The sequence below is a fragment of the Lactuca sativa genome, chromosome 2 (assembly GCF_002870075.4).
Source record: "Lactuca sativa cultivar Salinas chromosome 2, Lsat_Salinas_v11, whole genome shotgun sequence".
In the NCBI taxonomy this organism is placed as follows: domain Eukaryota; kingdom Viridiplantae; phylum Streptophyta; class Magnoliopsida; order Asterales; family Asteraceae; genus Lactuca; species Lactuca sativa.
Window position 1 is genome coordinate 207,996,673 of NC_056624.2, and position 13,181 is coordinate 208,009,853.

Genomic DNA, 13,181 nt, shown 5'->3' on the forward strand with positions numbered 1-13,181 from the left:
GTTTTATGATATTTGATATATTTTAGTTTTGAGAGTTTAACAATTTTTAAAATTTTATAACCTTTTTATAAACTATACTCATTTTTATTTTATTAAATTAATTGGTTAACTAATAATAAATCTAATATCTAAATGTATTTACTATCTAAAAAATGTAATTAAATGTAAAGATAAAAATGTAACAAACTCTAAAAGAAAAATAAAAGGTTAAAAAACAAAAATGTAACATCCATTAATTTTACGCCAAATTTAAACTTTTTCAATTATAAATAAAACCCAATAGTATTGTTTACAAAAAATATTTTCAAATCATTATTCAATCAGAGTGTCCCAAAAGCCAGATAATAAGGATGAGGAGCGGCATGGTCACGCCTTCGCCTTGCCATGATCTCCTGAAGTACCTGAAACAATAAACTGAAAATTGTAGGCCCGAGGGCTTAGTGAGCTACCCCTAAATACCAATAACACACTGATAATACCATATTAGTAATAATCAATCAATCAATCAACATGCATACTAGGCCATCGGCCTGATTGGACCGCCCTACAGGGCCTACAGTCTAACTGAATCTATAACGAGCCTTCGGCATGACTGGACCGCCACGTGGACCTACAGTCTCCCCAGACCGCTCATAGGGTATGTTGGCCTTCAGCACAAAACAGGACCGCCTCAACCCAACCAACAAGCAAATAATCATGTGCGCATAACTAACATATACTGACATACGCAGACATCAAATATATCTACCTTATGGATCATCAATCATAACAATCTCTCATAACTAGAGCACAGGCCCAGCAAGCCACTAACATACCAATCCCTAAGGATCATAAAACATAACATACTGTCTATCCTGATTCCGATCTATCAGATCATAATCGTATATATCATATCATAACCATAACAACTAAAGGGCCGACCTTGGTGCCTTAGACCCTTTTGATATAGTGAGGATAACTCACCTTGCAGATGTCGACTCGGTAGATAAACTCCAACTCTCGGATCACTTGCCAAAGACTCCACCACCTATTACCATAATACGAATATACCCATAAGTCCTTAACCTTACATGGTACTCCATAAACCAACTAGTTAACCCTTGGTCAAAGTCAAAGTCCTCAGTCAAGGTCAACAGTCCATGTTGACCCTAACTCGCCGAGTACCCTCGGCTACTCGCCGAGTTCCTTGAAGTACTTGCCCACTCGCCGAGTCACCGGGGCGACTCGTCGAGTTCCTTCGGTCTACGATCGAAACTCTACGGCCGATCGTCGAGTTTCCTTCATGCAACTCAACGGATACACACGCATACATAATTTGGGGAAATCTCATCTGACTCGTCGAGTTGTTCATACAACTCGTTGAGTCTATGGCAATCTTCAACAGACTCGTCGAGTTGTTCTTCCAACTCGTCGAGTTCATACCTATCTTTATATGACTCGCCGAGTCCCTTCAGTCCTTTTTGCCATGCAGACTCATTTGAGCCATGCAGCGGCTCCAAACTACAGATCCGAGCTTCTAAGGCATGCTTTTCACGTAAAGTTGCAAACTTTACGTGCATGCATAGCTATAAAGGCTCTAATTGTCCAATCCAAGCCCATAATGGGGTTTCATACCCAAGGAAGACTTCATACAAGGCTAAACTCGGAGCTTTATGACTCTAGAACCCAAGAGGGGTCCAGATCTGAAGTTACAACTTCAGATCTAGCTCATATCCCATAATATCATCTCATCCAAACCATAAAAACCCTAGATCTCCACCAAATGAGGTCTAGAAGGAAAAAGAGGTAGAGGTAGCAACTTGATACCTCTAGGAGATGCTAACTGAGGTAGATTCTAATTCCCACACTTTCCTTGCTCCAATTCCCTTGCCTTCCAAGTTCCTTTTCTCCAAGGATCTTCCTCCCAAGCTTTAGACACACACAATAAAACACCACACGAATTAGGTTTTCTTAAGAGCTCTCAAAGACTGTAAAGAGGCCAAAGGAGGCTTAAGCCTCCTTAAATAGGGTGCAAAACCCCGGGATTTAGGGTTTCCTCTGCCAGCTCCTACTCGTCGAGTCCCTTCATGGACTCGGCGAGTAGGTCACTAAACACGCGATCCCACTTCGCTGCTACTCGACGAGCAGGGCAACCAACTCGTCGAGTAGGACTTAAAACCAAAGAAATTCTTATTTAAATCAATACCTGAGAATCGGGGCGTTACAAAAAACCCTACAAATAGCAAAAGAGTTCTAGAAAAAACTAGGGCAAATGTCATATTAGCCCAACAAACTTTTGGCGTTTGTTTTAAAAGGTCACTAAACTATTTTTTTTGCACATTAAAGTAATAAACTCTCATTTCCATGTTTTAAAATACCATTTTGTTACCTGCAACCAGATTCAAAGGTAATATACATGTCCGACTTGTTGGATTAGTGTCTAAGTCTATAACTATTTTGGTATGTACTTGACCCAATGGTGCATGGTCCTTTTGGGTTGCCTTCACCAAAGCAACTTGATAGGATGAATTATGGAGAGAGAGAAGATTAATTATGATTTATTAATATATTATGAGAATGATATATTAATGGAGAAATCATATTGTTTAATTAATATTAGTCAAGAATTAATTGATAATTAATTTTGTGACTAAAAGAGATTAATTAAACTTAAGGGACTAGAACTGTAATTATAAGATAATTGAATTTGGGCTATGGATCACCTTGGAATAATAGGTTGGACGAATTCTATGGGGAAACCCATTAGAAATCGTCCAAGGGATATTCTAAAAGGCTCCATGGGCTGCTTAGGGCTTAAGCAGTCAAATTAGGGTTTACTAGTTGAAAACCCTAATAGCCTACATGTATATATAGTACCCTTAAGCCCCAAAAACGTGGCTAAGAGTTCCACTAGGGTTTCCGCATGTTTTGGGCAGCCTCCTCTCTCCTTATTCTTCATCCTCTTGCTCTTAGTGTTTGTGAACCATTAGAGGAGTGACACTTGTGACTCTAAGCTTTTTGAAGTCATTACAAGGAGGATTTGAGATTGTTATTGCTACATAACAATCAAGGTAAGATCCAAAAGCCCTTTCACATGTTAATATGATTAATTGTATGCTAGAACTAGGGTTTAAAGTCTTGGATGAATTGCATGCACAATAGAGAAACCTAGATCCAAGCATTAGGGTTGCATGAGCACATAGGATGTTCTTATGGCTAAAACCCATTACGATTCTCACCTCTAACTCATTTCTCCTTGCCACTAAACCTCGCACCAGTCTCGCTCACTCAAAAACCCTAGGAAATTAATCGTATGTGCGAAGAAATCCGATGTATCTTCTGCCGGAGAAGGTGAAACCGAGAATCGATTTCGGTTCAATTTCGACTTCGAGAAGGTTTCTGATATGAAATCGTTGATTCCAGTTGTGAATAATCCATCATCTTCGGGTTCTTTGTTTGGTAAACTTAAGGATCCGAATACAGTGTTTGTTGTCGGAGCTACTGGATAGGCCGAAATTAGCATTGCTCAGATTCTGCTCCGGAGCCACCATCTGATGAAGATGAAAACCCCAAACTATCAAAATCGAAAAAATGTAGAAGTAATCGAATCTGATGTTGAACAGCACCTAGAGCATTCGTCGATTAACCCCAAGTCCCAGCTTATCACCATTCTTCTCATTACCCACCACCAACACCCCCAAATTACGCCCAAATCAAACTCCATTTCGTTTCATAGCATCCACATTTTGGTTCATATCCATATTTTGGTTCGTACTGTATATGGATTTTGTTTGAATGCAGATCGGTGAAAAGTTTTGGTTTTATGCCTAGTTACTTGACTTATGAAGTGTTTTTATTGATGTAATTGTTATATGATTGATGATTTTTACAAGTACTTGCTCCTTTCTTTTCTGAAAATATGTATGGATAGGATTCTTGTAGGCGCTGATGGTGACAAGAACATAATAAAGGTCTAGTAAGTTGAAGGGTGGATTGGAATTGGAAGGCAGATGGAGTTGGGATCTTCGAATTTCAGCGACCGGTGATGGTGATGTGGTGTGGTATGTAGGGATGAGATGAGATGTTGCAAGATGTAAGGATGATTTCTTTTGATTGAGGGATGCGAAGTAGAAACCGATGGTAGTTGGTTGTGGATGGAGATGGGTTGCTTATGATTTGGTTTAAGTTTTCTTTTTTTATAATTTTGTTTAATTATATTATTATCATAACAATAACACATAAATTATAACAACTAAAAATAATTAAGAAAAACCAAACAATAGTGACTAGGCATCCACCTCACAACTTTTAGTACAACTTAACATTGAAACCTCTTATAAGGGGTTAAATGACCATTTCAACCGGTCACATTCAACTTCATTCCCTTAATGTGCAAAAAAAAAAGTTTAGTGATCGAAAAGTTTGATGGGCTAATATGACATTTGCCCAAAAAACTAACATAAGATGCTATTATAAAAAATCATTACTTATCGTTAATATATTCAGTTAGTTTTATATATTAACAAAATTTAATTTTGTTGCATAAATAATATAATTCTATTTTGTTATATAAATTAATAAAAACATATAATCTTATTTCATAAATAAATTATCAATCTTAAATAAAGATATTTGTCTGTACTCTCAACTGTCATCCACCGGTCAACACCCATATATCATGCTACATTTGTTTTTCCCGGAAAATTTTGTATTGTATTGATATGAAATTGGTGCTTCAAGCTCTTCCATGTCAAATAATAAACTCAAACACCCAATCTAATCATCCATTGATTTCTATAAAAAAAATGAAGGCAAACAGCCGGAGCTGATGCCTCGTTTCCAACCTCAACGACTAGCTGGAGACCCTTTCCCTTAATCGAATTCTTTCAAAACGAAAAAATGGAGATACCTTATGCGTTTGAACTCCAATCACCTAACAATCTATACTCGAACCGGAGATGCCTCCCCCTCCTAGTGACCGAGTAACCATCGCCAAAGATCGACTGCTCGTTGTTTGTTATAGATTACCACCATCGAGCCACTTCCTACCTTCGATCCTATTTCTTCGTCTCAGACCAACTAAGGACCAAAGACCTTTTCCCCCTCTCTCGACGCCCACTTTCCCTCCCTTCCTCCTTCGCACCTTACAGTCGAATAGGAATGAGCGAAACTTTGCTGCTTCTTCACACCTTTGTCGCTTCGGTCTAGTCGACCCCGGAGACAATCTCGACCTGCAATTCGACCGACGAAGCCTTATGCTCAATTCTGCCAACGTTGTTGATTTTATCTATGTCGATTCCTTCGTGTTCGACTTCCTTCCGTTTGACAATCAGAGAAAAACGGGGGCATATGAGCCCTAATTTCATTAAGTTCGACCACTTAAACACAATCAGTATCTTACGAGATCCCTTTTTACATAAAAGCCCTAAATCATTTTGTGTTTACAAGGGAGAGAGAGAGAGAGAGAGAGAGAGAGGGAGAGAGAGAGAAAGAGAGAGAGGAGGGAGGGAGGAAAGGAAAGAGAGAGATAGAGAGAGACAGAGAGAAAGAGAGAGAGAGAGGGAGGGAGAGATACATATTTTTTTTAATTATAAAAGTATTTAAATAAATTAAAAAAAATGAAAAAAACAAAATCTAAGGGCAAAATCGTCATTACAAAAAAATTTAAAGTAAATTGAACCGAAGTGGTAAGAAAATTAAAACCTTTGGACCATAAGTGCTAGTCCAAACTTGTTTGGCCCAAAGTGGCAATTTCAATCTAACCACAGGGACCATTCTTGCAATTTTGTCATTTTGAAACTAGAATAAAAACAATGTGTCATTTTTTTCTTACATTATCAGTAGACAAAATTGCAAATTTGGTCCCTGTGGTATGTCAAAACTAACATGTTTGGTCCAAAATGGGTTTGGCTTGCAAAGATGGTCCAATAGTTTCTATTTGTTGCGAGTTTAGTCCAATGGCTTAACAGCCGTTACCAAGCTCCCGTTAATTTACCCATGCCCCTCTCACTTAAGGGTATTTTAGTCCATTCATCTAGCCCCTTTATTATTTAGTCCATAAAGAGACTACAACGTCTCTATTCTCGTCTCCAACAACAAGCCTTAACTATCACCCCCTCTCTGATTTCATCTTCTCCATCAATCACCCCCCTATGATTTCATCTTCTCCATCGACAATGGTGATGTGCTTCTGCAGAAAGTGGGCGATAGTTCGGACATCGTGGACAGATAACAACCCAGGGTGCCGATTTTGGGGATGTCCTGACCCGGTAAGTGTGTTAAACTTTATTTTGAAGACTGCTCCCTGATGATCTAATGTTTCTTTTTTTTTCAAGAGTTCATCATGTGGGTTTATTGGGTGGTATGATGAACCCATGTGTGCTCGTTCCAAAGTTATAATACCAGGACTGCTTAGGACAATCAATAAGCTACGAAAAGCAATGGATGATATCAAAGAACAAGCAAGCAAGCATGAAAAAGCAATGGAGAAGATCAAAGAACAAGCAACTATGTTGAAGTATTACCTAGTCTATAGTTGGATTTTTTTTGTTGTTGTGTTGGTGTTCTTGTTGTAAGTCCACGGGTTGATTGTGGTTATCTTTTGTAATAGGATAGGGGTATATGTGTCTGGTTTTTAATGCTTTTTTGCTAATGTGGAACATTGTTGTAATGCAAAGTAATGGTTAATGAAAATTTGGTATCTATTGACCAATTATGGATTTGTTCTATTGTTCATACATAACCTTCTAAAGATAACATATAATGCATCCATATGTAGTTAACACAAAAGCATACTAAAGACATAATACTTATTACCATCTTCAAAATACATGTCATAAGTTAATTGAAAACAAAGTTATTGCAACAAAAGACATCCTCCATCTAGGAATCAAACCAAAGTTGTTCAATACAGTCAAACCAAAAGACAAAACCAACATAGACCATCAAGTCCCTCCCTGACCTTTGCATGTCCTGGAGTTGTGCCCTTTGTTTCCACACTTACTACAAGCCACACTAACAAACTTTCTTGTTAGTTTCCCACTACCATGTGGACCATGACCATGAATCTCACTAGGACCCACATCTGACCTTTGACTCTGACTTTGACTCTTGCTTTGACTTTTCTCCTCCATGGATTGCCTTCTCTTCCTCTTGGGTCTCCCAGGTTGATTACGGTGTAGGGGAGGTGTGATCTGCATTGGACACTCACTTCTAGGCCACAGTGCCCGACCTTTAATTGGTTCCACCTTGTACCCATATGCAGTTTTCCAAGTTTGTAGCCAGTGCACCTTGTGGACATAAGTATGGAGCTCGTGTACACCCTCACCATGATCTGCTTTGTTATACAACACAGAAATCACATGTCTGCAAGGGATACCTATTAATTCCCATTTCCTGCAGATGCATACCCTTTCATGCATATCAACAACATGTTGATCATTCCATGGGCCTTTGACTTGGTATTTTTCATCACCACACCATTCTGCAATGTACTGAGTAGCAGCTGCTTCATTCTTCTCCATGATCTTTGTTGCTGTTGGGGTGAGTGGGCCTACACGCTTTTTGTTGCACCTTGAGGACATTGCATATCCTCTTCATCATATATTCCCTAATAAACTCCAAGCAGCTAATAATTGGTTTGTCTCTCCCATCAACTAGCTTGCCATTAAACACCTCACAAATGTTGTTTAACAACATGTCTGTGGTTGCTCTCCCTGTATAGAAAAGGGTAAAAGTGTCATAATGTTATGTGAAGGGTAAAATGGTAAAAGGGTAAAAGGGTCATAATAGCTTACCTGTGAAATGGCTTTTTGCCCAATGTTGTGGTGGTATTGACTTCAACCATTCATATGCTGATTTGTCATATAAACTGAATTGGTGCATGAAATGGTTAAACTCTGTCACTGTTGTAGCTGTGGCACAATCCCGAAGGTGATCTTTATATTCCTTAGTTCTCCATTGTTTTTTCATGTTCTCATGTATATGTCTGAGACAGAACCTATGCTTAGCACATGGGAACAATTGACTAACTGCTTGTAGCAAACCCTGGCAACAAATTAGACATGATTAACAAATAAACATTAAAAATAATAAATAAACAACCATTACCTTTTGTCTGTCACTAACAAAAGTGAAATTAGACATAGCATGTAGATCCAAGTCATCACCAAGACATTCAAGGAACCACTTCCAAGATTCACAGTTTTCAATCTCTATAATGGCATATGCAAGTGGGTATATGCCATTGTTGGAATCTAATCCAACTGCATTTAAGATCAGGCCTGGATAAGGGCCTTTCATATGAGCCCCATCTAGCCCCAAGAAATCTCTTAAACAAGCTTTGAATCCCTTCTTCATCCCCCCTAGACAAACATAGATTCTTTTGAAACATCTTGAAGTGCAATTCACCAAATTAGATTCTGAGACATCTCCAAGTTCTAATTTGACTGTGGTATCAGGATTGGTTGACTGCAACTCAAGGATATAGTCTCTCAAAACTTCATACTGTTTTTTGTAATCACCCACTACAATTATTTTTGCATATGCTTTAGCTCTAAAAACTTTATGGATTGAGAAACCCACTCCATACTTCTTCTGTAATTGTTCTTGGAGAGCTTTAACCGGGATAGTAGGGTTGGATTCTACCTGATCCATGATTTGTTTGGACATAAACTTCGTTGTTGCAACTCTCACCTTCCTTGTATTCATACAAGTGTGTTTGTCTTCATATGTTTTAATGTACTAGCTGCTTGCATCTGTAGACCTCAAAGCATGTAACATCCAAGGACAAGAAGAATCTGCTTTTTCCTGACTTGTCCCACCTTGTTTGTCCTTTTCTTTACTTTTCCCTTTAATTTTCCCTTTACTTTTTTCAGTTTGGGTAGGTCCACCAACTCCATCATTAGTAAATGCCACAACTCCATTACATATGGCCATCAATCTGGATTTGTCATTTTTTTAAAATGCAATATTCTTTTTTGTTTCCAATGCATGCATTTTGATTTTCTCTTTCAACTCCTGCTTACTGTTATACTTTTGACCTATTTTAAAATGACACTTATGAACCTCACCTAAAGAACAACTTTTTTCCTTACTTAGTTGTTTCAAAACTGCTCTTCTCTTCCTGTCCTGATCAGAATCCTCATCCATGGAATGAAAAGCATCATTGTCAATGACATCTAACTCATCTGCTTCTTCATCACTCTCATGTTGTCTAGGATTCCTAGCCCTTTTATCTAAGAACTCTACTTCTGTATCAATGCTCATGTTAAAATCCCTTATATCAACTTCAACATCTTCAATTACATTATCTTCATCCACCCAATAATCACTATCATCACTATCATCTTCCTGCTCTGTTTCACTTCTTTCTTTACTTTCAACCTCACTTACATTTTCTTTTCCACTATTATCCATGTTAGACTGAGGTTGGTTTTCACTTCCATCTTGGACAAAAGCATCAGTTTGATAGTCAAAATCCCAAAAGTCATTCATCTGAGGTTGGTTTTCTTCATCCATCCGAGCTTGGTTTTCTTCATCCATTTGAGATTGGTTTTCTTCATCCATCTGAGGTTCATTGACATCATGCATGTCAGTGCCATTGACTCCATCAACATTGCTTTGTAGTATTTGTTGGTAGAGTCCAATATCAAAATCAGTAGTTGCCTCAACAAAGTCTTTGGCTATCTGCTCAGTCTCACAAATATCATCAAAGTATATTTTCTTACTGCAAGATGCCATCACTCCATCCTTGCTCATACCCTTTCTCCTATTATATCCAGGTGATAAGGATGCGACTTGAACTATTTCATTGACTTGGATTTCAGGTTGGTTTGCTTGAGTGGGCACCACATCAACTAAATTATCAGTAGGTGTAGTCATCACAGGTGTTTCCTTTGATTGGTCATCAGGAGCTTCATCAATCTGTTGCACATCCTCATGTGGTTCATCTAACTGTACAAGGGTAACCTTGGTAACAGGCTTAGGATTCAAGAAATAGGTGAGTAGTCTTGTTTCACCATGTTCTGTGTATACCTTCATCACTTTGTTCTCACTGACATATTGAGAAAAGTTTGCAACATCTTGATCATTTCCTAAAGGGCGAAGACCAAAGTGGAAGTCTCCACCAGGCACAAGAAAATGGTAGTATATAACAGGAGGAACCCCATATCTAAAACCCTTCATGATTGCATCGAGCTCATGAACTAAAAACTCATCTATGTCTACCATGTCAACATAGTTTACAGTTCCATCAATGTAGCGGACATCAGGGTACTTGGTGAACTCACCTCCATGGTACAACTTAATGGTAAACAATGTTGGGTGTCCATCTTCAAAACAAGAAAAAAAACACCTCAGTTGGACTTACTTAAAAAAAATCAAGAAATCAAAAGATGAAAAAGGGCAAATTACGTTCCATAAACAACCTTGGGGTTGAAGGGTGTGTTTAACAACCTTACGTGCCATATTGGTATGTTCATCCACCGATAATCTCTACAAATCGCAGCTTAACTAACAGAACTGATTTTGTGTCTAGGGCTTTTATTGATATTGGTAAAGAATGATGGTCTATTTTATTGAGGAGGAGACGAACTGTTTTTATTGAGCTTTAGCGGGAACGGTTACAGGGATGAATGGACTAAAATACCCTTAAGTGAGAGGGGCATGGGTAAATTAACGGGAGCTTGGTAACGGCTGTTAAGCCATTGGACTAAACTCGCAACAAATAGAAACTATTGGACCATCTTTGCAAGCCAAACCCATTTTGGACCAAACATGCTAGTTTTGACATACCATAGGGACCAAATTTGCAATTTTGTCTTATCAGTATTACAATTGATCATTTATTCATTTATAATACGAAATTTAATAGGTTATTTAGACTACATGATCCTGAATAAATTATCGACTCTTACTACAACATAATACAATTGTTATTTCATATATAAAGATTACTTATAAATACATTGTTGTCTAATATCTATACGAATATGTTTGATTTTCTGTTGAAAAACACTTTTAGCTTTTTCCCCAATCGCTTTGAAGATTTTAGATAACCCTGAACAAAAAAAGGTGTAAAATTTGTCATAATTGGTTAAATGAATTGCTACCGTAACTATGTTTGTTTGTACTATATTTCATGTTCATTCCATCTTCACTTTATTAACCTCACATTCGTTTCTTCTAAATCAAATAATGAAGCTGCGTTACTTCAATATATCCATCTTATAAACATCATATTAGTTTCTTTAAAATGTAAAATAGTTTTTTTTTTTTTTTTAATGAGTAAAATATAAACTTGATTGAAAAGAAAGTTAAATATTTATACGAGGTAAAGAAAATTAAAATACTTTCAAAACCACATAAATAAAAGCCGTTCTAGCTCAGTTGGTAGAGCGCGTGGCTTTTAACCACGTGGTCGTGGGTTCGAGTCCCACGGATGGCGGTGCATAAAACAATTTTATTTTTATGTTTTAAAAAAGATTAATGATGACTTATAAAATTTCTAAACTACCGTTTCAAGATGCCGTTCTAGCTCAGTTGGTAGAGCGCGTGGCTTTTAACCACGTGGTCGTGGGTTCGAGTCCCACGGATGGCGGAGTCGTTTTTTTTCCCCTCAAGTCTCAATGCCTATTGCCTCCCCAATCTCTTTCTTAACTGCAAATAAAAACATATAAACTGTTGCTTCAACTTGACAATTGCAGATTTGATGTAAACTTCCATTTTTCTTCCCCAAACTGGATATATAAGCCAGTGTTTGAATGGAATTTAATTGACTTCAACTTTAACTAGTGATTATAGATAGATCCAAGGAAAGTGATAAATAAATGCAAGTTTTTTTTTTCCTATCTTAAATATTACTAAAAGAGAAACCTTATGACGTCATCTTAAATAATCTGGACCATTGATTGTATTTCAATCTTATTTTTTTCATCCTTAGATCAAATTGCTGACATCATCTTCCCCATATGAAATGTATTTAATTTCAATAAATGCTTTCCAATCATCAATTAATAACTTACATTCATTGAAATTGAATGTATTTAATTCAAATGAAAGTTTTCCATATTTTACATCTTGAATTTTCAGTTAAGAAGATTTTAATATGGTTAATTTTAAAAACATATTACTAACAAATCATTTCAATCAAGGCCTTAATATCAACCATTAATATAAATCCGTTTATATTAGTAACCATTAATATAAAATCTTTTTTTATTAGGAAATCATTAATACCGAAAAATTATATTCAAATTATCACATATATATACGATTCATCATTGAATCCGAGACTCACATTTATTTTCAATCGTTTCTTTTCTTCAAACCTTCTCCTACAACATCGTTAATATTGCTTATAACTTCCATCATCATTCTCTACTATAAACATTCCCTCTTGTGCGCTAGAAGGTCAGTACCTTCTTTCGCTTTTTATATTTTTTTTCGATTATTTTTTGTTCCTATATCAAATGTATGTATTCATATATTTCGATTTTCTTTATCACAAATTACATGAAATCAGTTAACTACTTTTCTGAAACTTTTCAAATAAACATGAAAAGATATTAGGTACCTTTAACAAAACAAAAAAATTTATGAATTTACACAACAAATATAGATATTTCAAATTTTGTAATATTATTATACCTTACAAAATACAACTCCCTCCAAAATAAATTTTCGACAGTTTAAATTTGTATTGTCTTTATATAATTTTTTTTAATGATCCTGATTTTTTTTTTCCAAAAGTATATCAAACGTTTACGTCTTAGATAATGCTGCCTTATTATAATTATTATTTTCCAAAAGTATATCCGTTTAATGAGGAATTTGATATAATAAAGGAAGTGAATGTTAATTAAAATGAGATTATATATTCCATAATTATTACATGAGTTTATTAAAAAAATTAATATCAAGGTGTAAACATTAAACATTTTTAAAGTGAAATTTCGGAATACATACAAACGATGATGTTGTACAATGAAATATAAAATTGAATATACCGAAAAAAACACTATTAAAGCAATCAATCTTGAAAATAACATAGTTATGAAAAATTATAAAGTAAGATAAAAATTATAAGATATTAGGAGATTTGTAATAAGTACATTTAGTAAAAGCGTTACGGTTATTAGAAAAAATAAGACCGTTAAGATTAGTGAAAATACAATATATAAACTAAATTATCACAATAGTAA

At 36.2% G+C, this 13,181-nt stretch overlaps 2 protein-coding genes and 2 non-coding genes across 4 annotated transcripts; 3 read left to right on the forward strand and 1 right to left on the reverse strand.

Annotated features, from left to right (window-relative positions):
• Window positions 1-6,155: 6,155 nt before the first annotated feature.
• On the forward strand, window positions 6,156-6,554 carry LOC111882555 (uncharacterized). Its single transcript, XM_052769048.1, has 2 exons — window positions 6,156-6,248; window positions 6,315-6,554. Exons 1-2 carry the CDS (start codon window positions 6,156-6,158, stop codon window positions 6,552-6,554), a joined length of 333 nt encoding a protein of 110 aa, XP_052625008.1.
• Window positions 6,555-6,923: 369 nt separating this feature from the next.
• LOC111882547 (uncharacterized) lies at window positions 6,924-8,634 on the reverse strand. The gene is made up of 4 exons (XM_023878924.2): window positions 8,089-8,634; window positions 7,776-8,025; window positions 7,598-7,694; window positions 6,924-7,551 (listed from the first exon to the last, which is right to left on the reverse strand). Exons 1-4 carry the CDS (start codon window positions 8,632-8,634, stop codon window positions 6,924-6,926), a joined length of 1,521 nt encoding a protein of 506 aa, XP_023734692.2.
• Window positions 8,635-11,352: 2,718 nt separating this feature from the next.
• TRNAK-UUU (transfer RNA lysine (anticodon UUU)) lies at window positions 11,353-11,425 on the forward strand. The gene has a single exon. It is a non-coding gene; the product is annotated as a tRNA-Lys (tRNA).
• Window positions 11,426-11,505: 80 nt separating this feature from the next.
• On the forward strand, window positions 11,506-11,578 carry TRNAK-UUU (transfer RNA lysine (anticodon UUU)). Its single transcript has one exon. It is a non-coding gene; the product is annotated as a tRNA-Lys (tRNA).
• The last annotated feature ends 1,603 nt before the right edge of the window (window positions 11,579-13,181 follow it).